At 48.1% G+C, this 25,251-nt stretch overlaps 11 protein-coding genes and 1 non-coding gene across 12 annotated transcripts; 5 read left to right on the top strand and 7 right to left on the bottom strand.

Annotated features, from left to right (window-relative positions):
* Positions 1-203: 203 nt before the first annotated feature.
* ASPWEDRAFT_27442 (uncharacterized protein) lies at positions 204-518 on the top strand (the record flags this gene model as incomplete). The annotated part of the gene is made up of 1 exon (XM_040832998.1): positions 204-518. One exon carries the CDS (start codon positions 204-206, stop codon positions 516-518), a length of 315 nt encoding a protein of 104 aa, XP_040688426.1.
* An 803-nt stretch (positions 519-1,321) lies between these two features.
* On the bottom strand, positions 1,322-2,665 carry ASPWEDRAFT_51039 (uncharacterized protein; the record flags this gene model as incomplete). Its single annotated transcript, XM_040837534.1, has 2 exons — positions 1,322-2,079; positions 2,140-2,665. 2 exons carry the CDS (start codon positions 2,663-2,665, stop codon positions 1,322-1,324), a joined length of 1,284 nt encoding a protein of 427 aa, XP_040688427.1.
* Positions 2,666-3,514: 849 nt separating this feature from the next.
* ASPWEDRAFT_68203 (uncharacterized protein) lies at positions 3,515-4,151 on the top strand (the record flags this gene model as incomplete). Its single annotated transcript, XM_040838954.1, has 2 exons — positions 3,515-3,654; positions 3,839-4,151. The coding sequence occupies 2 exons, from the start codon at positions 3,515-3,517 to the stop codon at positions 4,149-4,151; spliced, it is 453 nt and encodes a 150-aa protein (XP_040688428.1).
* ASPWEDRAFT_154172 (putative C6 transcription factor) lies at positions 4,150-8,508 on the bottom strand. The gene is made up of 8 exons (XM_040829663.1): positions 8,006-8,508; positions 7,387-7,949; positions 7,294-7,333; positions 6,211-7,243; positions 5,836-6,164; positions 5,710-5,780; positions 5,568-5,657; positions 4,150-5,521 (listed from the first exon to the last, which is right to left on the bottom strand). The coding sequence occupies exons 1-8, from the start codon at positions 8,243-8,245 to the stop codon at positions 4,537-4,539; spliced, it is 3,351 nt and encodes a 1,116-aa protein (XP_040688429.1). The 5' UTR covers positions 8,246-8,508; the 3' UTR covers positions 4,150-4,536.
* A 110-nt stretch (positions 8,509-8,618) lies between these two features.
* ASPWEDRAFT_39835 (RNA-binding signal recognition particle subunit SEC65) lies at positions 8,619-9,886 on the bottom strand. Its single transcript, XM_040835195.1, has 2 exons — positions 9,293-9,886; positions 8,619-9,218 (listed from the first exon to the last, which is right to left on the bottom strand). The coding sequence occupies exons 1-2, from the start codon at positions 9,726-9,728 to the stop codon at positions 8,842-8,844; spliced, it is 813 nt and encodes a 270-aa protein (XP_040688430.1). The 5' UTR covers positions 9,729-9,886; the 3' UTR covers positions 8,619-8,841.
* A 145-nt stretch (positions 9,887-10,031) lies between these two features.
* ASPWEDRAFT_154177 (glycosyltransferase family 90 protein) lies at positions 10,032-13,088 on the bottom strand. The gene is made up of 3 exons (XM_040829664.1): positions 12,741-13,088; positions 12,267-12,692; positions 10,032-12,220 (listed from the first exon to the last, which is right to left on the bottom strand). Exons 1-3 carry the CDS (start codon positions 13,047-13,049, stop codon positions 10,463-10,465), a joined length of 2,493 nt encoding a protein of 830 aa, XP_040688431.1. The 5' UTR covers positions 13,050-13,088; the 3' UTR covers positions 10,032-10,462.
* Positions 13,089-15,524: 2,436 nt separating this feature from the next.
* ASPWEDRAFT_39837 (uncharacterized protein) lies at positions 15,525-16,209 on the top strand. The gene is made up of 2 exons (XM_040835196.1): positions 15,525-15,948; positions 16,005-16,209. Exon 1 carries the CDS (start codon positions 15,697-15,699, stop codon positions 15,946-15,948), a length of 252 nt encoding a protein of 83 aa, XP_040688432.1. The 5' UTR covers positions 15,525-15,696; the 3' UTR covers positions 16,005-16,209.
* Positions 16,210-16,392: 183 nt separating this feature from the next.
* On the top strand, positions 16,393-16,465 carry ASPWEDRAFT_t113. Its single transcript has one exon. It is a non-coding gene; the product is annotated as a tRNA-Lys (tRNA).
* A 288-nt stretch (positions 16,466-16,753) lies between these two features.
* Positions 16,754-18,053, bottom strand: ASPWEDRAFT_27448 (glycosyltransferase family 69 protein; the record flags this gene model as incomplete). The annotated part of the gene is made up of 3 exons (XM_040832999.1): positions 16,754-17,169; positions 17,215-17,440; positions 17,490-18,053. The coding sequence occupies 3 exons, from the start codon at positions 18,051-18,053 to the stop codon at positions 16,754-16,756; spliced, it is 1,206 nt and encodes a 401-aa protein (XP_040688433.1).
* Positions 18,054-18,764: 711 nt separating this feature from the next.
* ASPWEDRAFT_39839 (aminotransferase, class III) lies at positions 18,765-20,657 on the top strand. Its single transcript, XM_040835197.1, has 5 exons — positions 18,765-18,932; positions 18,980-19,285; positions 19,335-19,681; positions 19,736-20,188; positions 20,242-20,657. Exons 1-5 carry the CDS (start codon positions 18,920-18,922, stop codon positions 20,497-20,499), a joined length of 1,377 nt encoding a protein of 458 aa, XP_040688434.1. The 5' UTR covers positions 18,765-18,919; the 3' UTR covers positions 20,500-20,657.
* A 75-nt stretch (positions 20,658-20,732) lies between these two features.
* ASPWEDRAFT_182899 (ankyrin repeat domain-containing protein) lies at positions 20,733-21,399 on the bottom strand (the record flags this gene model as incomplete). Its single annotated transcript, XM_040831960.1, has 2 exons — positions 20,733-20,948; positions 21,070-21,399. 2 exons carry the CDS (start codon positions 21,397-21,399, stop codon positions 20,733-20,735), a joined length of 546 nt encoding a protein of 181 aa, XP_040688435.1.
* Positions 21,400-21,574: 175 nt separating this feature from the next.
* Positions 21,575-25,132, bottom strand: ysh1 (cleavage polyadenylation factor subunit YSH1). The gene is made up of 5 exons (XM_040835198.1): positions 24,690-25,132; positions 24,535-24,632; positions 23,054-24,197; positions 22,368-23,001; positions 21,575-22,317 (listed from the first exon to the last, which is right to left on the bottom strand). Exons 1-5 carry the CDS (start codon positions 24,840-24,842, stop codon positions 21,767-21,769), a joined length of 2,580 nt encoding a protein of 859 aa, XP_040688436.1. The 5' UTR covers positions 24,843-25,132; the 3' UTR covers positions 21,575-21,766.
* Between the last annotated feature and the right edge of the window lie 119 nt (positions 25,133-25,251).

Raw genomic sequence — 25,251 nt, forward strand, 5'->3', positions numbered from 1 at the left:
AGGTAGAAAGGATTAACGCATCAGCCTGATTCGAGTATGGTGAACTCGACGGATTTGGCGGAGTTGTTTTATGATTCGCCCTGCGCAAGGCGAGGATAACACGCGAACAAGTCGAGGCGGAAGAAGAAGAAAATATAGGGAACGACAAGGTGATTAGGACGGTCTGATAAGAACAGAGTCGAGGGAATGAATGTGACGATAGGATGGCGGCAGATGGTGGAACGACCGGATCGTTTTCGAAAGCGGACCGTCGCGATCAGGGGAGAGATCCTGGGAGCAGAGCGCAGGCACGACCAGCAGAGGAGTTGCTGGTCAGACACCTGGAAATGCAGTCAAAGAGAGCGATGAGGAATAAACAGCGAGGATCGGATATTAAGTATATAAAAAGGAAAATTAGCGATAATAAGGAGAGGACGAGGAAACGCAAAGGCACGGAGGAGCGAAAAGGAAAAATAAATCCCACTGCGGTGGCACCACAAGGCGATGAAGTCGACCGAAACGGGCCGGCACTTATCTAATCGATATCGTGTACGGTACGGTAATGCAGCTCCGTCCCTGGGAATTTTGTATGCGCTGATATTGTAACGTATGGTAATATGCACGATGGTGTATCGTGCTACAGATCTCCCCCTTTTGTGTCCAGCCTCAGCGTTCAGAGATATTTATTTATCCTATTTGATCCCTTCATAAGTTAATTAATTTAGATCTGATTCAGATCAATCGTAAATGATATCATGGTGTTGTATCACTTTGTAACACTTCCTCTTCAGTACTGCAGAATCTGTCAACCCCAAAACGGACTAGCGCTCTTCCCTCGACAGCAAAACCCCCGAAAGCTTCAGCCTTAAAGCGCATCGTATGTACACAGTCGATGATTTATTGGCTATATAGGTATCTGGGCTGGTGCATAATTACACATGGATAGCCAAGATACTATCAATCGTTGATGATTATTCTTTCCTTACTGAACCACAAGATCATCAACGCCATAACCACCTTCTGCGATATAACCTCAAAGTGTATGCCCAGAGCCACCAGACAACTTAGAAGGGTTAACCAGAATCCCCATGCAGTCCACTATGGACTCAGCAATATACATCCATCAAGCTCTTTTTATTCCAAAAAGCCATATTGGGCTGTCCTAAAAGCGGTCAATTAGTCTTGGGGGGAACTGCGTGCTCACATGCTGAGTCCTTGACCCTTGCTGGATCACCGCTCTCAAATCTTCGCGAAAGGTTCTCGATCAATATAGCCCGGTTCATGTAGCTGAATCCTCAGATTTAGCTGTATCACTTCTTATTCATGTGATCTCCCTTTGCCATCATGTTTGCAACATCCTTTCAAGCTCCGGAAACCCCCACTCCTTCATCCATTTGGATTCCAGGACTTCGGCAGCAGTTAACCTCTCCTCGGGTCTAAACATCAGCATGGCTTTTAGCATGCCAAGCAGAGCATATTTCTCTTCATCACCAAGCTCCTCCATGCCACATTTCCGCCTGGGCTCCTGCACAAATTTTTCAAACCGCTCTGCCCATGGTCTCCCTAACTCCTCGTGATTTCTTGTCCCATCTTCATTGAACCATTGTAAGCGTACATCCCACTTTTCCCACCACTCCGGCGGCAGTCTGCCAAGAAGAGTAACATGTTCTATTGTCATCCAGTCAGGAGTCGGAGCAAGCCCCTCAAAAGGCGGCCGTGTGCCCATGATACTCCATATGGCGCAGGCAAGACTCCAAATGTCAATGGGAAATGAGAGAGGCATCTCAGGTGAGAACCGGATCTCAGGGGGGGCTGAAAGAGCAGGAGTATTTGAGTAGTGTCGTTGCGTGGTAGATGGCAAGAACGATTCCCCAAAATCAGTAATAATAATGTTGGCTTCAGATAAAGGGATGAGCTCGCTATCTTTGCCTAGCCATACTGGCCGAATACCATATTCTGGGACACCTTTGGAGAGGGCTTGTTTATCCAACCGTAGAGCAGGCTCACAATGCGGCTGGCCATACTGTGAATAGATCTCCTCTGGCAAAATGCTATCCAGGGTCTGAGGGAGGCGAAATAAGATGTTACCGATGTAGATGTCTGGTTCCAGGTAAACAATCAGTACATATAAACATCAACGCTCTCACCGAGATAACATACCAGCATGAACGATACCTCGAGAATGTAAAAAGGCCACAGCTTGAATGAGCTGAGCAATGATAGCTCGTGCCACAGGCAGTTGAAAAAGCCTAGTATAGGACGCCTCTCTAGCATCGGATAGGCTGGTGCTCGCAGGACTAGTGACGATGCATCGATGTTCCCCGTTCGGGCCCTTGATATCAAACTCATCCAATATCTGAGGAATGCTAGCTTTGCCGGGATGCTTGTCGTTCGGCATACCTACAGAGCCGAGATGACGAAGTATGTTACACTCGTGGGAGTTGCTATCAGCGGTTGAAATCTTCATAGCAACATACCGGCCGATTTCCTCGTCTCGTGCAAGCCAAATTGTTGAGTAGCCACCAAAGCCCAATTTATGCACAATGCGGTAACGGCCATGGAGGTGGTCACCAATTGCTACAGGGTGGTAGCCTCCCGAACGATACCGCTCAAGCCTTTCCACGTCCTCAAGAGGTTTGTACTCGAAGTATGCACCAGCAGCCTTTTTGGCAGTGTCGGACTCCATATTACGGCTGACACTGATTTCTCGACGTGGTGGGAAGCGCAAATTCCCGCGAAGAATAACTTGACGGAAATTGGCTGATAGTCTATGAAGGCGAAAGCCTCTCATGGTAGGATAGCTAGGCAATGGTATCTGTCGTCTGAAATTGAACAGAAAACATCAAGGGGATTGGTAAACATTTGCATGAGCAGAACCATGCTCAAGAAATCGCATACAAACTAGACAGGTCGGATGTTTGCTGACATCTGAAAGCTGAAGTCCCTGACAAAGTACTAGATAGGTAGGTAAACTGGGTTGCCCGGGCTGGGGCTGGAAGGATCGATATTCTGATTGGTTCGGCCGGGCTATAATGTTTCCCCGCCTAGTCGGGTCACGTGGCAGTCGAACACATAGTATGCATCCTTTTGCCTGACATATCAGGCACTGATGTACATATTCAACGCTTACAACAAGTTAATTCCCTTGCATCTTTAAATTATTTGAGGATTTATGCGTATCACTCTGCAAAACGATTGATTGAATGCCATCTATGCCACTACTACGCCTTATTTATTGCTTATCAACAGCCGCCTGTGCGCAACAGCCGCCTGCCTTCCTGGGCCCTGTGCAGCATCTGAGGGGCATTGGCTGTATCGAGTGCCCATCACACGCTAGCTAGCTTCGCCATCTCACAGGGGCCAGTCAACTTCACCTTTCCTCCCTCTTTACCTGAGCTCCGAAGCGCCGAATCAAACATCCCATGGTCAATGATCGTCGCCTATTGTATCATAAAAAGGTGGGAATGTCCCAATGGAAGGCAAGGCTAGCTTTCGATTGTACCATACTCTAATATCTTGTTATTCTCTGACTGCGATGTCTACTGTCAACTTGGTCAAGTACTATTTTTACAACAACATGATGCCCGACAACCCGAGACTTCTGCGAAATTATATTGCTCTCGCATATCAAACAGCCAGGGACAGAAAGCTTTACCCCAAAGCAGTCCTCATCCGGTGAGATAATTTGGAAGTCTATCACATCCTCGCCTATCGCCTCCCCGGCTAAGATTTTAGATTTTGGTTCAATCTTCACCATCACAATCCGCGTCAACTTCTCAGTCCTCACATGCGATGCTCCTCTAACTTTTCGTTTCTCCTCTACTGTGAATTGATAAATGCAGAGTCAAGTTCCATACAGATCCGTTCCGCACGACACGACTAGCATTAATGGAATCTACCAAAAGGACCCAAATGGCTGGCACATTACCTTCTGCTACAAAGACCAACAGCAGCTTGACAACAAGATGCATACGGCCTGCCACGGCTATCTTCCCGCAAAAGACGTCTTCGAGCTGACCATGTCCACTCATGTTGCGGAAAAAGCCGATGCGACAATAAAGGGCAACGGTATGGCTGTATGGCCATCGGAAGACATTCTGGAAGTTGCCCCAGAAGTTGGCTACAGTCACCTCCCTGATCCGGCTGAGACCCGAGTCATTCGGCCACCCTGATAGGCCCCATAGCATATTCTACCCCTAGCGGGTACTCCAAGAAGCATCTCATATCATCAAAAGTCCGTTGGGCCTGCTGAGCAAAGCATTGACTCACCTTAACCCCAACTGGGAAGGGCAGAAATAGGGCAGGACATTAGACCTACATTATTGCTCAGGGAAGCTGTTTTCCTGATTCCATACCTAAAATTCAACATAGATGCCATCATATATGTACACAGTCGATTGATTATTGGCTATAGAGGTATCTCGCTTGCTATATACACAACAGGACTTCAAAAGTCCATATGACCAAAACGTTATATCGCTGAGTACACTCAACTCATCCATGGTATCAACAAAAGAAATACAGATCTACAAGAAACACATATCGCAAGAAACCAGGTCAACAGTAACCGACCCAATTAGGACCTCGAATATCACTCATCCCTGTATCACTCCCCGCCAAGCTAGCCGCATGGTTCTCACTCGCCCTGAGACTTCCGAGGTCTCCAAACTCGAGCCCTGTCACGGGGTCGAGTTCCATGAGCTCGTCTGCGACAGGGAGATGTTGTCCAAAGACGGCATCCCACTGGTCCCAGTCGAAATTTAGATTAGGGTCTACCATTGACGGTGGTGTGGGGGCGCCCATGGGCTGTGCGCTTGGGGAGGCTATATCCATATAAGGTAGCGCTGGTGGCGGGGTTGTGACGGTTGGTTGAGTAAATGGGATGCCAGCGTTGAGTGAGGGAATGTTTTCCGGTGAGGATATTCCAGAGCCAGCCAGAGTGGCATCGAGAGGGCGACTGGGAGAATGTGAGAATTGTGGAGTGGGGAGTATTTTCGGGGTCCCTGGGATGGAACTCGGGACTGGAGGAGGTAGTTGGTATCGTAAAGGACTAGGTCGGAGGTGCGAAACGGGGTTAGGGAGCATATGGGAGCGGGTCATGTTGTAGAATGTCTTCGAGAAGTCGGTCAATGCTCGGTCCACGACCGGTCGTCGAGGCATTGCGGGTGGATTGTTTGGAGAGACAGTAACGGCAGGGGTGCTCGAATTGTAGGGGTCGTTGAAATAAGGATATTCATCTGGAGCAGTAGTAATACCCGCTTTCATCTGGGCTTGCTCTGTCCAGAGCTTTTGCGGGTCCAGTCCTGCCTTTTGCCATGCTTTCTGGCGTAGCCTGCGAATCATATCCCATGCTTCGCGGCCGCCATCCTTCAGAGGTCGCTGAGTTGAAATGCCATCTTCGCCACCGACAACACCACCATCAGGACCAGAAAGCGAGAATATCTTATCAATGAACGCTCGTGACTTTGGGGCTTCAGGACTATGCGGCCGCTCGTATAAATCAATAAGCATGATCATGGTAGCATGCATTGGTTGGTGGTTCCTTTATCCGTTAGAGATGTTGCACGTCACTATTGATCAGAACTTACCCAGGCCAACTCCACTGGAAAGGCTGAAAATCGGGATCGGTAGCGAGAGATATAAATTTTTCCATGAAACCATGGCAATGGCGCAGTGCACTACATGCATTTAGAGGCGATCCAAGTAGATAAGGGGAGAACAAATACATACCTTTGCCTAGCAGCCGGCCATATTCGACTCTTGGCGTTCTTGAGAAAAGGTTGGTAGGCAACACAAAAGGCCTGAAAGCATGAGTCAGAATTAGTGAAGCAGAACTCTGAGTATGTGAAAGCTCACCTTATCAATGAACAACGAAAGCAGTATCCTCGCCCACTTGTGAAATGACACAAGGACAGGAGAGTGATACTGCTCTGGGCAACCACTATGCCCTTCACCCGGAAGTTCCGTATCACTAGTTCTAACCTCAACCGGAGACCGCGAAGCAAAAGATTGTAATCGGTCAGATGGTACAGACGGCAACACTGGGCCGTTCACAGCCGGGATCCTATTGACGATTGAATTAAGTTTGAGCTGAAGATCGAGGAGAATAGTTCGAAGCTCCTCCATGTCCCTTCGCGTCACTGGTTTTGTCCCTAATTGGATCTTCAAGATATGTCGAACAGCACCTAAAGCGTGTTAGCCCAGTCCAAAATTCAACTCGATTTCACTTACGAGCCATGACATATTTGCCTCTGGCAGACAGATAGTATACGTTCACCATAGACGGCCCGCCGCAAACAGTCGGGTCATCGGGGTTATCGGGTAAGCGCATGTTGCGAGAAACAAGTCGCTCGTATTGCTCTCCCTCTGGTGTGCCAAGCAGCGTATCCTTGAGCTCGCTGGTGTCATGAACATCCCAGTAATTCTCATCGCTGACAAGAGGTGGAAGGCCGCTGGACATGGCAACAACTCCATCCATATGCACGATATGCCACCACAGCCGACGTCGGTACTCGGCTTCGCAAGGCTCGATCCCAAATTTTGCAGGATCCCGATGTAGACCCATGACTTGTGCTACTCTCATGGCAAGACTGATGAACAAGCTGCTGGTGAGTGGTTCCTCTTCCTTTGACAGAATCGTTTGAACTAGCAAGTACGCAGCCAGTCCTTGCAAGGACGGGCTGCGTGGAAAGGATATCTTGCTTAGCCATCGCGAGACTTCGTCATTAAGCGTCTTCGAAAGCGCAGAGCGAGTGGAGACGTTGAATTCCGCCTTGATAGTCCTTATCGAAACTGTTACTGAACCGCCATACCAGATGGCATATAACAGAGGAATAAAAGACGGATCCGGGCAAGGATCTCCAGAGTAGCTGCTATTATCGTACCAATCCCAAAAGGCATTGTATAACTTTAGGATCGTTGGCGGGTGAATGACCGGACTGATGGCTTGCACACCGGACATAAACCCTTTGTATAATATATGACTTTGTCGTTTGGTCGGGACATGCTCAAGCATTTCTGGCTCAACCACTTTTTCTAACGATGGAGAATCTCCCGATGGAAACAGCACCGATTTTTGAAAAGTTTCTCCACGAGAAAACCTGTCGCCCACAGGTCCCCCAGAACTTTCAATGGGTGCACTCCAAGGCTTTCCTTGTGGCCTTCCAGCTGAGTCTGTCATGGTCTCATCCATGGAGTCGTCTTCGGGAGGCACCTCATCATGGGAGCGATTTTGGTCTCTTAAAAGCTGGTTGAGATCGTTAATCTATATCTTGTTAGTTTCAATCATAACCAAAAAGGACTATCCCAGCATACTTCATGTGATATATACGCCCAGTAAGTTGTTCCAACATATCTAACGGCAGGTTAAATCAACGCTTCGAATGCAAGTAAGAGAACGAAACTCACCTTGACCTCCCCCCATCATCAAGACTAAGATGCCCCAAATTTAAACTACCAACCGGATCCACCAAATCAGTAGCATGACCAGCAGGAATCGGAAACTCATCACCACTCGACTCGGCCGTGCGTCGCGGGCTATCCGAACGGGATTCCGGACGGGAACTGACAGCCGGCCTGGGCGGCTGAGCCTGAACCTGAGCAATCCCCTGCTGTTGTCGCAAATCCCGAACAGACTCCAGCCCGACATTCTGCGCCAGAAGCTGCCTTTCGGCCGGATCCAGCGCTTGGTTGGACTTACTTAGCCGCTCAATCATCGACGTGAGTTTATCCAGCCGTGCCTCGATCGCGTTCGATCCGGATTTCTGCTCCAGGCCGGCTTGCTTCAAATGTCCATATATCGACTGGAAATCCTCCACGTCCTCGTCGTCTTCTATTGTTCGCGATGTCCCTCGCCTCCGCTTCACCCCATGTCCGCCGCGACTGTTACTCGACCCGGATTCCTTTTGTGGCGCCACATCGTAGGCGCATTCGGTGCCGTTTTTTGCGCAATTCCCACAGATTGGGTGGACCTAGCATGCATTAACACTAAAAAAGCAGTGAAAATAATCAAACAAAGTCATCATACCTTGTCGCATTTTACCTTTCTCCTCCGACAGGTATGGCAGCTGTAGCTCGCGCGGTTTCGGGTAATCTGGCGACCCCCGGCAAGCGTGCCCGCAACACCACCACCCCTCCCCGAGGCCGATTTAGGAGTAGAAGAAGAAATCGGCGAGTCTGGAGATCCATGGCTTAACGGGAACGAAGTCCTGAAGCCTCGATTCAACAGCCCAGGGACGGGCTGGGTGCTCGTCGGAGTGCGGTTCATGGTATGATACCTCGGTCGCAGCGGCGGGGCAGTTCAATCCATCGACGAGACGGCAAGGTCGGTATGTTCATGGAGGGGCGCGTGTTAGACTTGAGTAGCGAAACATGTGCGCAAGAGGACTCGATTGCGAATTGTCTGGAACCGAAGCTTAGAATGGGACGTCGTGAGGGCTGCGGGGGTTGTTCTCGCGACGGTGATTTCGACTGACTCCGGGGTAGATGACCGCAACTTATCGGAGATCGCCGTCATCGGCCAATAGCATTGGGGGTATACACAAGACAGATCGATGCTCTGTGGATTTTTTTTGCAGAAGTGAACAATGCATGAATTCTGCATTTCTTTACGGAGACTTTATATTAAACACGATTTATGATGCAGTAACTGTGTGGCTGCGGTGGCGAATAAATCTTTAAATTGACCCGATCAGATCTAACATTCAAGGTTCATTTTTGATTCCATGTTGGTATCAGGAACATCATGTCCTCTATATTCAAAGTAAAAAACGCCTGTCGCCCGTGCAATGCAACCCAAAGTATAACACATGAAGCGAAAAGGAAGATAAGATATCGATTATATCAACAGTCAGCAGGGCAGGCTCATTTCTTCTTCTTGTCCTTCTTTTTCTTCTCACTGCCACCTCCAGACGGCTCTCCTCCGCCTCCTCCCATGCCCATCATATTGGCCATATTGGCCATATCTGGCATTCCCGGGATCTGAGGCATGCCGGGCATACCCTGCATGTTCTGCATCTCGGCCATGGCGTCCTTGAGCGGGTTGTCGCTGACTCCTCCGCCACTGTAAGCTGGCGAGTGCATCGGGAGGATCTTGCCCAGTTTCCAGCCTCGGGGGGCAGAAGGAGCGGCGGGAAGCTTCTCGGGCATTGGCAAGCCTCTAATTCTCAAACGGTAGGGAGATTCTTCGGTGGTAGGGTGTGCTTGCAGGTATTGAGCAACGAGGATGTAAAGGTGGTGCTCTGCAAGAATTAGCCAACCATCCACAAACAAAATCACACTCAACCAAGCAAGCAAGTAAAAGCAAGAAACATACTATTCTTAATCTTCGGATTCACCAACTTCCCACTCTCATCCTTCAACAACACCCTCACACGGCCCGGGTTCGCCCAATCCTTAGGATGCAACTTCTCCGGCTCGAATCCCACATTCAGCCCCAACATCTGCGCCGCATCGACAATATCCCTCGCCAACGGATTCTCAACCGCAAGCTCCGCTCCGACCTTGCGGCCCTCGGCCCGCGTTCGTGTCTTGTCAAAGTACACGGGGTACAGACACTGGAAGTGCTTGGGGATTTCGCGCTGGGGCTCGGGGGCTTGGGCCGGGGCTGGTCTCATGGGGAGGGACGACGATACTCCCTGTTGGGGGATTGCAGCGGGGGAGATGATGGGGTCGGAGGGTGAGAAGTCGGAGGGGGCGACCTCGTCTGGGTCGGAGTCGTAGACTTCTTCGACTTGCGCGTTTCGCGACATGGTGGGTTGTTTATGTAGTCGTCTGTGGGATTGTGGGGAGACGACGGACGGTTTGGGGGGGAGGTGGTGATGGTGGTTGATGCTTGTTTGGTGAGCGGAGTTGAAGTCAGTCTGGCCTTTCTGTGCGGAAGTTTTGGTAGTGCGGAGCGGAGCTGTCAACCATGCAGTGACTTTGTGTAGTTTGAAGAATGAATGCTATTTTGAATAATAAGACGCTTTTGAAATCAATTTCATTCAAATGCTAAGGGATTTAGTATTCTTTGGTTTTTTATTCGAATTGACTACATTAAACACTGCTTCAGTCTCATTCTACGAACGCTATATATTATGATGACTGCGGAAGAAACAACTGTTACCATACCAAAACGCAAATCTCTCAAATGGCCCTCAACTTGTTTAATTATTTTGTTTTTTTAATGCAGAAGGTTATTTTCAAGGGGCTTATGTACATCATTCCATGCCCAATAAAGGGACAGATTTCTGTGTGCCTGTAGTACAATTGAGGTGCTAGTGTGTAGGTCTTCTGAGATGGCCTGTAGCAGCGATATCTGTTGCTAAGTTATCAGTGTAAACACTGATATTAGCAGATAGACTGGTCAAGATGGCCTAAGCCATGGCATTCCAGAGCTCGGGTTCTTCATGTCCATGTTCAAGCGACAGATGGCAATCCCAGTTGCTTTACTGATAAGATAGGATCGGTTGATAAGTATACTGAAACGAAACAATCACCCAATTCAACCAGCAGGCCTGTCCGGATCTTGTAGTCTCGCCAGCTCCAACAAAAGCCGATAAGTATAGATAGTCAGATCGACATCCCGAAAGGCTTTTGAAAACCAATCCCGGCCCTGATCCGCAATTTCTCTAGCCAGTTTCTGCCCTGCTTCAGTTGAAGTGAGGTAGGTAACCATCTCGGGAAGCTCTTCCATGCTTTGGCTGACTGGTATGTAATGAACCCATGGCATGAGACGGTCGTCATGCCACTCCCGCAAAAGGGTCTGTTTCAAGGGGGCTGATTTCGAGGCAAGTAGTTTATAGTAGCGGCCGCTGATGCCGTTTCCGTCAATGTCGAATACGAGTCGGGATTGGAATGGGCGGTCTTTGTTGGCCCAAGACTTGGTGTTAAAGTGCATGCGTTGATCGCGGCAGGATTTGCTCTCGCATTGGAAGATTCTGGTAAAGGCGACGTCGAATAGTCTGCTGTTGAGAAATGATGATTTCACACGGCTGATTATACCGCCGTCTTCTTGTAGATAATAATGCTGGCGTGTGTTTAAATTTTGTGCCAACTCGACGAATCTTTGTCGGTGATAGTGGCGCCATTGGCTATCCAAGGAAAAGCCACCAGTGGTAGAGCCCGCCCAGTAAAGATTGCTGCGCTTCTTATCCCATTCGATGTCGTGTGCCTCTTCATAGTGAAACTCGGACTCGTTGTAAGCTGGACTGGGAAACAATATGTCGCCCATGGTTGACGGTGAGCCTGTTGAAAGTACCGGCACTGCGCCTTCAATCAGGCGAAGAGATGTAGGGCTCATGAGCAGGCCATGCATAGACTTATACTCGGGATGCTGGCATAGGCTCATGGCAGATAAGGGGTCCGTGACAAAAGGGAGATCATACGTTTCCACCGTGTGTATTTTGCGAGCACCCTTTTTGCTTTTCTGGGACGAGCAAAATCTCGTGAGTGCATCCCAGGCGGGCTTTTTCGACATGTCGCTTATAACGAATTGCCCGTTACTGTGGGAAGCCCCTCCCAGCGGTTGTGAAGGAATCAAGACTGTCGGTTCATCCAGGTGATTGATAAGAAATTTGACGTCTGGAAGAACGCCGGGCAGATCCCTCAATAAGTTATCGAATGACAACGAAAAATGCCTGTCGAACGTGCGAAAAGAATGACTGCAATGAGTTTTGGCCTGGTCACCAGAGAATTCACAACGCCATAGATCGCTGCTTGGTGCAAAATGTGCACGATTCATGGTGTCCACAACCTCCTTTCCACTCAATTTCCAGAACGGAGAGACCGCATCGTAGATCATGTCAAATTCATCAATAATAGGTGACTGATGCGCTTTCGCAAATTCATACCAGGCGTCGAAGCCAGGTGGCGGTTCTATGCCGTATCGACGTTGGTATTCATCATGAGCAGCTGTGTATGTCTGTGATTGTTTTTGAATCAGGTCTTGGAAGTCTGATTTGGCATTGTAATTCAAGACCTGGGTAGGATGCTTTCCAGAATGAACTAGCGAAGATTGAAAGTTTTGAATGGCAAGGGTATTTGCAAGATATGGAACCAGCGAGACGAGAGAAAAAGCCCAAAGAGCTGATTTGGCGTTCGCATGCCATGGAAGCAGATGGATAACCTGGCCCAGAGCAAGGAAAGATGCTAGAGCATGTGATAAAGCCTGAACACCTGATGACAGCGAGAAAGGATTGCGAGTGGATATAATGCTGAATGTTCCTAACGCAGTGGCAGTACGCCAGGAGGATTGTCGAGCCTAGACTGGTCAGCGTATCTAAGCCTCTTGAAAGAAGGCAACATACTGTTTGAATTGTGTAATACCAAGTCAACGCTTTAACCAAGCCCAGTGTTAATGTTGGTAGGGCTTTGCCTTGGGGGAAGCCAAAATTCACGGTTTCCACGCACAAAACAATGAGGAATACACCCACAACGCACAATGAAAGTGGAAGAACGGCGTCCCCAATATCAAACGGTGGAAAAAACAGAATGCTTCTATCGGTCCTGGGCGTGAGAATGACATAGGCAACCAGCAGAGCAGCAACTGGAACAGCTGATAGGAGACATCCTGGAAGATCCCAGTCCGATAAGATGACAGTGAAAAGCGAAGCTGCCAAGGCTGTGCCCCAGACGGTGTTCACACACAAAGAGAAGCGTGAGTCAGATCGAGATGTTCGCAAATCAGATCCGAGATACTTCTGAGCCACCAAAAGTAAAGGAGTTGATGCTGGCTGCTGGTGGTTAGTTTAAGACTCGTTTTGTTAAAATAAATAGCTTACGAAGAACCCAAGCATGCCGATTTCTGCTTTCCAGACACAAAACGTAGCAATGCTCACCGCAACCATCCATAATGATAGCGCAGATGCAGACCGAGTTTGAAAATTGCTAAAAGGCGCTGTCTTTGAGAATTTGTTAGCATCTGGCTGCCTGGCAAGCTTAAAGACAATCGGCAGCATCATCCAGGCCAGAATCTCGGAGCAAAGCCCGGATTGCCTGGTGGACAGACGCTCTGTCGCGATGCTGCATAACAGAGCAGCCCCCGCAAAGCTGGTGACCGGGTCGATCTGGCAATATCGAGGATTCCACATGGTGTCATTTGGATTCAGAACCCAAATTAGGGGGTTTTGACGGTCAAGTCTTTGTGGAACAGGCTGCGCTGTAGCCTTTGTTTGGGGGCTAGCCTGGCCTTATGTAATCGCCTCTAAATGGACACGGCGCATTTCTTTGACACATTATTCATTTCTCGTGATTTTCAACTGAATATCAATTGTATACCTGCTGTAGATCGTCTATCTACTCTACTGTCTATGTTCCACGGTTAAGTTGAGGCAAGATAGACTGACCCAATGTTGCTTCAGTCTGGAATGTGCCATCTTTGCGGGGGAGCTGTCAATCCAGAACACTGCTTCTGATTGGCCAGAAATTACATACTCCATCAACACCTACAAAGTGGAATAAGCAGATATGTGCTACATCCATCATGGTAGTGACTGAAATTATTGTACCATCATTAATAGACAAGGCTGGATATCTTGCTTTTTTTATTTTTTTTTTATTTTTTTAGACATAGCCTTCTGTGCTGATCTCTGGTCTTCAGCACCAGGCTATCCTGGACGAGGCCCGGGATAAGGCCACCCACCTAGATGACTGCCTGGATGCAAACAGGGCCAATACGAATTGTTTCAGCTGAGCTCTATGAGGCAATTGAATTTTCCTCAACGTGTAGTTATGCATACTACATAATTCTTAAATGCTACCAGGACGGACTTGAGTTTCCCAATTCAACATGCTCATATTCAAGTATCCATATATCTGCCTTTGTAGGAATTTTGCCCAATTATTGTTCACCGTAGCCGCTGTTACTATTCCAGTCATTTCCTGAATAGGCACATAAATGAAGATCAACACCTTCCAAGAAATGTACCTATGTATCGACAAGCCGTTCACATCCGGATGGACGGCGATCATTACTCCAGAAAGTAAACAGTGTGACATGTGGAGATAGTAGGTCGAGTTAGCCAATGGTAATGTTGCACTCTGTGGGATTGGCGGCCCGAGATGTGGGGCGCTTCTCCACAAACTATGTCGGATGTCGGTGATCGTCTCATACTGGAGGAAGAAGTTCTATGCACATATGTAGGCGGTGTTGCTGAGGACGCAGTATGTAGATTTGCACCAGAGAGCCTCGTGGCCAATAAGTATAAACGACTTTGAATGCGGAGAAGGAGTTTAAAATACAGATTGATCTCATCAATGACTTCCAAGCATCATCTTCTGCTGAAGCAGCGAAAGTTCCTGATTGCTAAGGTCTAGCCTTGAAGCTAGACAAGCCATATTACGTGTCAAAAAGTGGAAGTACAGAAGAGCAGCCTGATTCGTCCATGTGCCAAATGTATTCTCCCATAGGGCGGAGAGAGACAATACGTGATGGCTGAGTGCTTATTTCCTTGGCGCTTATGGCTGAACCAAAGCTGCAGTATATGCACTATGTAGCACACAAGTGGTGATAGCCACAAACGTGTATCATGATGATCCCAATAATTTACTTTCCTGAGATCTCAAATGTCAACTCATGGCCCCCAAATATTAGGAAAATCTGACTACGGATACATGAGTAGGTAGTGACAGCCTCTGCCGATCACAGCCATAGTAGATCACGGACGTGATGGAATACGAGGGAGTGCATCCTTGCTGTTTCCCCCAGCTTTGACAAACGTTTGGCTTTTAGGTGGCTTCTGGTGGCGAGTCCATGCCGATCAGTCAGAGACCGACAGCCGACTCGGTACTCTGTGTCCGATCTTATACGTGTGTATTATTATGAATAATGCTTTTGCATGGGAATATCTAGTTATCAAACAAAACAGTGCTACTACCTACTACAAAAGAAAGAGGCCTCTATTGTTCCATCATCCTTTCCATTTTACTGCGTACAAAACATTTTCAGAGAATGGACTGAACTAGACAGTCTGAAGTGAACAAACTCGCTTAATCGCCGGCACAGCGCATTTTACCAATTGCTTCCTTTCCCTATTCGTATATCCATGTTAGATGTAAGACCACCAGTATGACCGTACCGCTGTGCCTGCATATTGAATTGCGTAAACCTTCTCCAGAAATCGACAAATCATGGCTCACTGCTTGATCTATTATGTTGGGATCTTAGTAGTCTAGTGAGGCTATAGGGAGCCGTGTCGAATATAATTCTGGAACCTACTTTTTGTCAAGCTGCTAGGTAGAAAGTAAGAAACAGGAGATATTCAATATCAATATGATAGCCGGAGCAGCTTCAGTCTGGTGAGAATAATGGTAAACATTCTCCGTACTCAACATAGAGAAGGACTAGACTGTAGAAGGCTCTTTGGTAACAGTATACTATACAGAAGAAAAAGTGTAACTATACTTGTCAGAATTACCAGCAGGGATAAGCATCCTCGAATCCGTCACCTCAACCAGGCTTACAGGTGGCCAAGCATCCTGGGCAATGCAACAGGGGCTATGTCTACAATTCTTGGACATCGAGAGACCTCCCCTCCATTCAACAGTATCTAGGAGTAAGTCTAGCTGGATATGGACTTCATAGTGTCTGACCCAAGGAAGCAAACCTGACAGACAAGGCTGTCGTCAAAGGTATAAAGACCTTCATCTTCCTCGCCTGAATCTCATTCTCATCAGCATCATTCGTCTCTCAACAACTTCAAAACACTTTCAATTCCAATCTCAACCAACTCATTCAAAATGAAGTTCTCCATTGCCTCCCTCTTCGTTGCCGCCATCATGGCCGCCCCCGCCCTGGCCTGCCAGTGCACCAAGGACTCCAGCAAGACCGAGTCCTGCTGCAACTCGCTGAGCGGCACCTACAAGGACGGTGATTGCCAGGCCTCCTCCATCTCCGAGCATCTCTCTAACTTCCGGAGCTGCTGTGGTGGCTATTCGGACTGTGATTTCCCCTCCAAGAGAGAGGATGAGGATGAGACTATTGTTGTTTAGGTATGAGATATCGTGATTATTGTTGATAGATGAGGTGGTTTCTGATGACTTGGTAGTGCCTTCAATCGAATGACTGGGCTGCCTTGAATTGAATGTTTATATGGATCTGCTTAAGAGGGGGTATCTGAATGTGCTAAGGATAATGGTCGAAGCCTATCTTGTCTAGTGAAACTGTTTGTTAGCATTCGTTGTATCTACAGGATCACCCTGCATTGTACAAAGGCAATCAAATATTGCCACACTTTAGATTGAATAGGAAGCTTTGAAATTAAACTTGTATTTGGGCGTATTCATAGGGAGTTAGTAGGATTGTATCTTTGGTGATGTTGGTACTTTGTCTCCATCAGACGGAGTATGTTGTCTAGTCCAGACCAAGGGCAACCCTAACTATTCCGTTAGCCCATTGAAGAGGCACTAATTTTGAACGCTAACACAACAAGAGCAGCCGGGCTAGCTCAATCGGTAGAGCGTGAGACTCTTAATCTCAAGGCTGCGGGTTCGACCCCCGCGTTCGGCTTTCCTTTTTGCTTTTTTCTTTTTTCTTTTTTTGCATCTGTTGATTGAGTCTGGGATTGTCGTTGATTTTCTTTCTTTTTCTTTTGTACTTTTCATTTTCCGTCCGCAGTATGACGTTTTAGTGACGGTGGCTGGTGCTTACCTTCTCGTATCGCTGAGCTTGGCAGCGGACCACAACGGCTGCAAGTATCGATGCGACGGCTAGTGGCACAATTTCAATGCCGATCCAGTAAGACGAAAATAAAACACCTGAATTGATGAATTCCAGTAGAATAACAGAGCAAGGGTATCAAACATGCGCCCAGCCATTAGCAGCAAGCACCTGCATCTCATTGATCAAACAGAATTCGCCAGGCTCGAATCTACTACCATCTTGTCTCTCCCAGGCAGACACTCTTTTCCGAACGGTCCGTTTCGTGAAGAATTCTGTCGTAGTCCATCGACGTATTCTGTTTTCCCACAGCGCGAGAGCTACACTCTGCAGCGAAATCCAGGATCTAGTAGGATGGACGGCGTCGTATGCTGGGGCGTTGTACCCAACGCGGACTTGGGGATTAAGGTAAACGCCTTGAGTTTGGGAAAGAGGGTTGTCTGCGTGGATTAAACAGCATTCTGAGCCCTCGAGATGCGATTCTCCCAGTGAATCTGATATCCCACGGAACCGCAACGGGGTGTTCGACATGAAGGGTTCCGTCGGCATAGCCACTGTAGTCGTCAGTAGCAGTCATGGGAGTAAGGATAATCACTCACCCATTCCATTCCAGCAACTTTTAACAGGCACAGGAGCCATGGTGAAAAGTGCGTGTCGCGAAGCTGTAGAGCGGAAATAAGGCCACTTTTGCATCACATGCGCATCCCCGTTCGAGTCGCGTAGAGCAAAGGTGTCATAGTAGAGAGGCGGCTTGGAAAAGTCCATAGAACAGGCTGCAGCATATCTGCCCTGGTTGGTATTGAGTAATGCAATCACATCGTCCACCTGGTAGCTGTCAATAGCTCTTCTTAACTTCAGATGGCTTAATACATACTGTAAAAACGACGTCGTTTAGAAAAAGCACCTTGTCAAAGGTGATGCCTTGTTCCGCCAGTTCCTCCAAAGGCTTCAAAGTCAGGTTGCGAAGTCGAGCAAGATAAGGTATACGCCTTAATTCCTTTTTACCACGGGGCGTATCAATCCACCCCTCGCTAGCCGGAGGAGCTGAGATCTCATCTTGATGCGTAGTTTCAGAGAGTGTAAATTTTCGCCGTACACCCAACTGTTCCAGCTGGGCATCGAGATCGCGGAGAGCTCCCTTGCTGTTATCCCAGCTTCCACTCTCGTAAACACTCACAAAAACATTTTCTGCGCCGAATATCTTAGCTAATTCAACAACAGCGTTATTCCAATGACTGCGAAGAATGGGTTCGTTATTCCAGTGCGTGCTGGCAATGAATATTCGCTCAAACTGGCGTGGGCGACTGGGCTGGACGCTATCCACCACGGAGACTTGGTGGTGGATGTAAAGCGTCTCCAACAAGGTCCAGGCAATGAGACTTATCAACAGATACTGAACCAGGCGGCGCCGTAGTCCATAGCGCAGTAAAGTGGACATGTAGCTGAGCATTCGAAACATCGGTCGTAAAGAGTCGTCATGTCATTGGAATTGATGAAGGACAGTCAGTCATTCATAACATCTCCAGGCACTCCATTCTGTCGTCTTATTGGCCGCGATGTAGATCTCCTGAGTCAGCGCGTCAGTATGTCACGTGTTATACAAATCAGGTGATGTTTCCCTTTTCGATCTGGAAAACAAGAATTAAACACCACCAGGATACGAGAGTAATGAAAGGTCAACAATTGGTGTTGGATATGAGAGAGAAAATATGGTGACTGAATGGTATATCGTGTAAGTCAACCCTGATTGTGGTCCTCACTGAGCAACGCAGTCAAAGAGCAGCTTACACACATACACAATCTGCCAATTGCTCTTCAAATACTACTAAATACCTGCCGTTATCAATATAAATGAGCAAGTGATTCAAGCATCAAGTATAGGCTGATTGACTGAGTGAACACTGAATATGGCATCAATCTTGCTCTATCATACGCCTAGTTGACTTGCTGTTTGCTCACCAACAGTAGAAATCTGCTTGGACATAGTTCATACTTCTATCTTATCTTTTTGATACGATCATAACTATGAGATATTACTCCTTAATCAATTCATCTCTTATCTACAATTAACATAACCGAACTTCGGCTAAGAAAGCCAATGATACACTCGGCTTCTCTCCATCGGCATGCCGAACCGCACCCCGCACCAACTCCGCAATGACAGTTGGAGATACAAGATAGCCGTGGCTATTCTGTGTACTAAACATATAAATACATGCATCGAGCGAATATCTGTATTTTTCAGCTTCAATCACTATATCTCCAGTTCATCTACTTGATACTTCATCCTGAATCATTTCAATCATGACCCAAGGCAGTACGTGATCATGAATCAAGCTGTATTTCTTGACTGACATGGAACAGACCCAATTCCTCAGAGCGCGATGCTCCATAGAGACACTCGCTTCATCCCAAAGAAAGCCATCAGCAGCAAGGGCAGCTACATCTATCTCGAGGATGGACAGAAATTCCTCGACTCAACCGGTGGTGCTGCCGTCTCTTGCCTGGGACATGGCAATGAACAGGTGAACCAGGCAATCGTGGATCAAATCAAGCAGATATCCTACTGCCACACTGCCTTTTTCGGTACTCAGGTCTCTGAAGATCTTGCTTCGTTCATGGTTGATTCAACGGGTGGGAAGCTCACTAAGCTTTTCGTGGTCAGCTCTGGTAGGCAGAATATTATCCACTCTTCACCCTACCACTAACATGCAAAAAGGCTCCGAAGCAATCGAAGCGTCACTCAAACTCGCCCGTCAATATTTCCTTGAACTACCATCCCCTCAACCCCAACGTACTCGGTTCATCGCCCGTTTACCATCTTACCATGGAGCCACATTGGGCGCTCTGAGCGCAGGTGGTCACGTCCTTCGACGACAGCCTTTCGAGCCGATACTCTCGCAGAACACCTCGCACATCTCCCCATGTTACGCCTACCGCGACAAGAAAGAAGGCGAATCAGACGGAGACTACGTTGCCCGTCTTGCCGCGGAGTTGGATGCAGAATTCCAGCGCGTAGGACCGGAGACTGTTTGTGCCTTTCTCGCGGAGCCTGTTGTCGGTGCGGTGCGTACATATTAACCTACCATAAAGCGCTCATCCATTTACTAATAATCACAGTCCATGGGCTGCGTCCCTGCCGTCCCCGGGTACTTCCCCGCCATGAAAGCCGTCTGCGAGCGCCACGGCGCGCTCTTCATCCTCGACGAGATTATGAGCGGTATGGGTCGCTGCGGTACCTTGCACGCATGGGAACAAGAAGATGTCGTCCCTGACATTCAAACCATCGGCAAGGGTCTCGGAGGCGGATACGCCCCTGTTGCGGGTATACTGATTGGCGATAACGTTGTGCAAGTGCTAGACAAAGGGTCTGGTGTGTTTCGACATGGACAGACGTACCAGGGTCATCCTGTTTCGTGTGCTGCTGCGTTGGAGGTGCAGAGGGTTATCAAGAAGGAAGGGTTAGTTGAGAATGTGAGGAAGATGGGCGCTTATCTTGAAAGTGGGCTTAAGAGTCGACTGGGCTCTCATCCTAATGTTGGAGATATTCGAGGAAAAGGGCTGTTTTGGGGGGTGAGTTATTTTTCTTCTTCTTTTACAGAACAACAGCAACTAATAACGACCAGATCGAATTTGTCAAAGACAAACAAACCAAAGAGCCATTCCCCGTGGAAGCCAGCATCGCTTTCTTGCTCCAAGAGACGGCCTTGAAACCCGCCTACTCTATTTCCCTATACGGTGCTACGGGTTGTGTAGACGGTGTCCGCGGTGATCATGTCATCCTGTCGCCGCCGTACAACGTGTCTAAAGAGGAAATTGATATCATTGTGGATACGACGGCGAGGGTTATCAATGATGTTTTTACCAAGATTGCAGTGGAGTAGGCGGTTTTTATGCTACGTGGGCAACGCAAAGCTATGAGATAATTGACTGGCAAAGTATTTTGCAAATGATTATTATCGATTATCCAGTCTAGACAGACTCGCAATAGTCTCAGTGAGCCCCAAAAATAGAATGCAGATTCTAATCAACGTAAAAGCCACACAATAACCCAGAATCAAGATACATTGTATAGGCCCCCTCTCCCCCAACACCCCCAAATAGGCAGACAACTAACTTAAAGGCCGAGACTGTTCCTAAACTCACTTAAACGGTCACTGGCAGAGACTCCCTCCACATCAACCATATTTAGATCTGTATGATGCTCCAGCAGGAGCTCCACAGCCTCAGCATGACCCCCAGCAATTGCCCAGTGGAGAGGCGTCCCTTCACGGTGGTAGTCAACAAAGGCAACCACATGTAGAAATGGAATCTCATTAACATCCGCCCCATACTTGATCAGCAGCCTCATTAGGTTGATATTTCCTAAAATTGCCGCAATATGCAAGGCTCCTGTCCCTTCAATCCTCGCGCCTTTCTCCAACATAACTTTAACCCACTTGATATCTGTATACCGCACGGCCACGCTGAGGGGGGGGCAGCCGTTGACCATAGGTTCCCATGTTGGGATCAACACCACGTGAGAAAAGAAATTCAAGGAGATTCTGGTGCTTGTGTCGCAGTGCAGAGATTAATGGGGAACCGCTGTAGCCCATCGTGAAATTGATATCCCCACCGGCATCTAGAATCACTTGAAAGGTCTTAACATCTCCATTTTGTAAGGCGTTAAGGTAGACCTTTTTATCCATTGCTGAAAGTCCATTTTCAAAACACCGTTGGAGCGTTGCGACGTCGCCTTGGAAAGCTGCCTCTTTGGCTTCTTGCTGTAACTGAGATGAAGCCATTTTCGACATGATAGGTAATAAACGCCCACTAACTAACTAGCAAGGATACGCAGTGTTGTTGGGGCTAGTTCTTCTAGTTGGAACAGCCGACAGGAGGGGGGTAAATGATATTAAGAGGCAGTGTTAAGAAGGAATGATAGCTTCCAACAGCGACTTGGATACTTTTATGTTATTTAGGCGCCACTCTAACGGACTGTCGTCATAGCAGGGCTGATAAGCAATGGTATTAAAATGACAGGGTCTTTATGGAGTAGGGATCTGCAAGACACTGTCTGTAGATCATTTTCCTAGCATATGTATTTTGGGTTTTCGAATCAGGCAAATCGTTTCCCACGCCCCTAAATAGTACACACATCTAAATAATACATCATGCCTTGGCCTCAATCTCAACACTCTTTGGGACATCACCAGTCTTGTCCTTTGCAGTTCCATTCGTAACAGGCGCTGGCGAAGGACCCTCAGTCCACATACCAGCAACGGTTTCCACGGCCCGTTCAACAACTACCCGGACTCTATCCCTCATGACAGGGTTTGCGCATTCAACCTCCAGATCCTCGAGCCATACCCGAGCAACATGCTTGTCGACCTTGATCTCAATACCAGGAACGGGGATTCCCAGCATGTGCAGTCGGGCAAGTTCAACCTCTTCCAGTTCTGCGGTGCGCTCGTCGTCTTCGTCCTCTGCCTCTGTGGCTGGTGTTTGCTCTGCGCTCTCAGTGGGTTTCTTTGCGCCATTGCCAAGTAACTCGGACGGGAGTCGTGGACGCTCAATGGGAGCAATGTTAGATCCAAATTGTGCTTCCAGCATCATGAGAAGACGCGCGAAACGCTCTTCAGATCCAAGCTGCGAGTGGGGGTTAGGCAGTTCTGGCACATCGTCGTGATGGTGGTGGTGGTGGTGTTTGTTTTTGGCGGATTCTAAGGATCTGTTAGCATACCAAAACTTTATATCCAGGACGGTAGCATACGCTTCACAGATGCAGGACTGCTTTCAACAGTTAGGAGAACCGCCATGACTGCGTCAGCAACACCGTCATTCATCATGTTGCCTTCCCATTCCAGCTCTACCTCGCGTGTGCGAGGATTGTGACGGATGATGACACATCCCATGACCAAGTACGTTTGGCTCTTTTCCATCGGGATTTCTTCGTCGGCATCCTCCTTCAAAGAATCGTCTTTGCCCTCTTCCTTGGTATGTACTTCGCGAGTGCCAACCTCTTCAATAGCTCCAAACGTACCCTCGAGTGCCCACTTGATCAAATCCATGCTGGCGGAGCTGAGAGTAATGTGCTGTTTGCATGTGATAGTTGTGGTCGTCAAACCGGCATACTCACGGAGATCGTCAGGCGCCATGAGTGACAGGTCGAATCCATTCTGAACGAGGACACCGGCCATCAGTTGGCCATTGTCCTCCTCTGAAGGCGGTGCCACTTGTGCCAATCTTCCCACAACCTTTGCAATCTTGTCCTTTCTGAAAGGAATGCGAACTTCATCGCAGTTTGCTGGGGTGTAGACCTTCACCTTCACGGTCTTGTCTACGTTGAGACTGAGCAGCTTTGACTTGAGTCGCATCATTTGGTGCTTCTCACCGTGAACGAGAATCTAGAAAAATCGTAAGATACCGAAATGCCATAGTCCAATAGGGATAACATACCACAACGGGTGCAGCTACTTCTTCGATGAAGTTTCTATTTTCCACGCCATCCACATGTGCAGCAAAACTGATCTCGTCCACAGTGCACCTTCGTTGAATCATAACTTTTTGCTCCTCCTCGTTCCCTGAAGTGACACCTCTCCTTGCTGCTGCCGCTGCTCTTGACATCACGGCTGGGATCTGCTCAGGCTCGTTCAGTAACTGCTTGGCCATTGTTCCTTCGACGCTGTAACCGGTCATCACGACACCATTACGCTCACTTGGGGCCCATCGCTCAAGCAGCTCTCTACTTGTTCCTGTCTGCAGCATACCAGGTGAGGCCAGCATGACACACCCTCCCAAGTCGTCAAATCTTTCGAGACTCCTCAGACTTCGAACGAATCTGAAATCCCAAGGTCCAGCGCTGACACTTTTATCGCCACTTGCTTCTGCCTCTGCCATTCGCTGTCGGAAGAGTCGCTTAATATTATCATTCATCGCTCCTATATATGTCTGATACACGACCATGCATCGTCGTGCCATATTTCCGATGTAGTAAATTGGAATTTTCTGCAATTCAGGGTGTCGTTCCCAGTATTCGTCTAGAATGAGCAGCAGTTCTTGAGCACGGCCGAGGGCGAACACCGGCATCAGAACTCTTCCGCCACGATTTAATACACCCGTTACCGACTTCATAAGTGCTGCCTCACGTTCCAAGCGAGGAGGGTTAGATGATATTCCGAACGTGGACTCGGTGATCAAGACATCGATCTTGATGCCTTTGGGTACTTCGGCTGGGATAAGATGTCGATCCTCCTCACGGGAGTAGTCGCCAGTGAAAAGAATGTTCAATCCGGCGATAGAAACCAAGAACATTGCAGCACCAAGAACATGACCTGCAGGGAAGGGAGTGATGCGAATGCTGTTGATGGTATGAGTTGTGTTGAAGTCGATTGTTTCGATCAAGGGGAGGGTAGAAAGGTGGTCATGTTCGGTGTACAAGGTGGTGCGCTGGTCCGATGAAGATGCTGTATTGCTGACACGGACATTATCTTGGATAAGCCATTTGTAGATGGCCTTGGTGGCATGTGTCATGAAGACACGGCCTTTGAAGTTGGTCTTGCTGAGGACATAGGGAAGAGCGGAGGAATGATCGACGTGGAAACTGTCAAGTTCCAATCATCAGCCAGTGGTTACAGTAAAACAAAGCATGGCAGAATTTAATGACATGAAACAGTATTGAAGAGCAACAGCTATGCGCAGATACAAAGATACAAACACAGGACACCAAGTGAGCAGCTGGAATGATTTGTATTGAGTTTCTGATATACATGATGGGAACTAGGGTCTGTATCATCGAAGCACAATACTCCTTCATGGATAAAAGTCTGGGCCACCACGCTGTCCTGGTTATCGCGTAACAGGGCCCAGAACCTCTTGCACCCGAGAGAAATGGAATTGCGCCAAAATGAACTCTGAGAGAGAAAGGGTATTCCACGTACTGGCTTATCAAAAGAATATCCACCGTACTCAAGTCAAACTCATCGAAGAAAGGAAGCGCAGAGAACCCTTCTTTCGCGGGATGCATGCCAGCGTCAAGCTAGAAAACGCCAGCCGTTAGCCATCGCCAATTCCAGAAGGATTTAATGCAACACACCATGACAGTTTTTCCCTTATATTCAATAATGTGACATGATCGTCCGACCTCGTTACCTCCACCTAGGCAGTAAAAAGCCAGTTCATCGGACGGGTCGACAGGCTCATCATCGATGGCGGCGTTAAGGGCCGACGCCTTGCGCTTTGCGGCCATGGTGCAACTCGTTTATATCAGATGATCGTATTATCGTGGGATTATCTCGTCAAAGAGCTTTTTTATCGTAATCTGAGGAGTAAGTGATAGCTATATGAGCAGAAAGTTAGGAGAGCCCGATTGAAGCCGCCTCGATTTGACGGTCTTTCAAATGTCGCGGCGCGACAAGATCATGACCGGCACGGAGCACAGGAGAGCAGATTCCCTTGAGGTGAAAGTGAATGCAATATTCAGTGGGTGAATCGCGTTCAATTGTCAGGAATGAGCAGCATCCACTGCCAGTGTTACACTTCTCTCCAATTCACTTGATAGAAACAGCAGAGCGCCCGAACCCCGATGGAATTGTTACATAAGCGCGCACGTGACACCAAGCTACCTGCGGGATCTCGAAGCAAACCTCGTCAAGTGA

This window comes from Aspergillus wentii (genome assembly GCF_001890725.1).
Source record: "Aspergillus wentii DTO 134E9 unplaced genomic scaffold ASPWEscaffold_4, whole genome shotgun sequence".
NCBI classification, from domain to species: domain Eukaryota; kingdom Fungi; phylum Ascomycota; class Eurotiomycetes; order Eurotiales; family Aspergillaceae; genus Aspergillus; species Aspergillus wentii.

Excerpts from the sequence above, each read along its gene's own strand:
- ASPWEDRAFT_39837 (XM_040835196.1), top strand. The coding sequence starts at position 15,697 with ATGAAGTTCTCCATTGCCTCCCTCTTCGTTGCCGCCATCATGGCCGCC.
- ASPWEDRAFT_154172 (XM_040829663.1), bottom strand. The coding sequence starts at position 8,245 with ATGAACCGCACTCCGACGAGCACCCAGCCCGTCCCTGGGCTGTTGAAT. Across the intron at positions 6,165-6,210 it reads AGGCAAATATGTCATGGCTC|GTGCTGTTCGACATATCTTG; the intron begins GTAAGTGAAATC and ends AACACGCTTTAG. Across the intron at positions 5,522-5,567 it reads TTCCAGTGGAGTTGGCCTGG|GAACCACCAACCAATGCATG; the intron begins GTAAGTTCTGAT and ends TAACGGATAAAG.
- ASPWEDRAFT_154177 (XM_040829664.1), bottom strand. The coding sequence starts at position 13,049 with ATGTGGAATCCTCGATATTGCCAGATCGACCCGGTCACCAGCTTTGCG. Across the intron at positions 12,693-12,740 it reads TCGGCATGCTTGGGTTCTTC|CCAGCATCAACTCCTTTACT; the intron begins GTAAGCTATTTA and ends AACCACCAGCAG. Across the intron at positions 12,221-12,266 it reads GGTATTACACAATTCAAACA|GCTCGACAATCCTCCTGGCG; the intron begins GTATGTTGCCTT and ends TGACCAGTCTAG.
- ASPWEDRAFT_39835 (XM_040835195.1), bottom strand. The coding sequence starts at position 9,728 with ATGTCGCGAAACGCGCAAGTCGAAGAAGTCTACGACTCCGACCCAGAC. Across the intron at positions 9,219-9,292 it reads GAATCCGAAGATTAAGAATA|AGCACCACCTTTACATCCTC; the intron begins GTATGTTTCTTG and ends TAATTCTTGCAG.
- ASPWEDRAFT_39839 (XM_040835197.1), top strand. Across the intron at positions 19,682-19,735 it reads CGGAGCCTGTTGTCGGTGCG|TCCATGGGCTGCGTCCCTGC; the intron begins GTGCGTACATAT and ends TAATAATCACAG. Across the intron at positions 20,189-20,241 it reads GAAAAGGGCTGTTTTGGGGG|ATCGAATTTGTCAAAGACAA; the intron begins GTGAGTTATTTT and ends AATAACGACCAG.
- ysh1 (XM_040835198.1), bottom strand. The coding sequence starts at position 24,842 with ATGGCCGCAAAGCGCAAGGCGTCGGCCCTTAACGCCGCCATCGATGAT. Across the intron at positions 23,002-23,053 it reads AAGTAGCTGCACCCGTTGTG|ATTCTCGTTCACGGTGAGAA; the intron begins GTATGTTATCCC and ends CGATTTTTCTAG. Across the intron at positions 22,318-22,367 it reads CAGTCCTGCATCTGTGAAGC|AATCCGCCAAAAACAAACAC; the intron begins GTATGCTACCGT and ends ACAGATCCTTAG.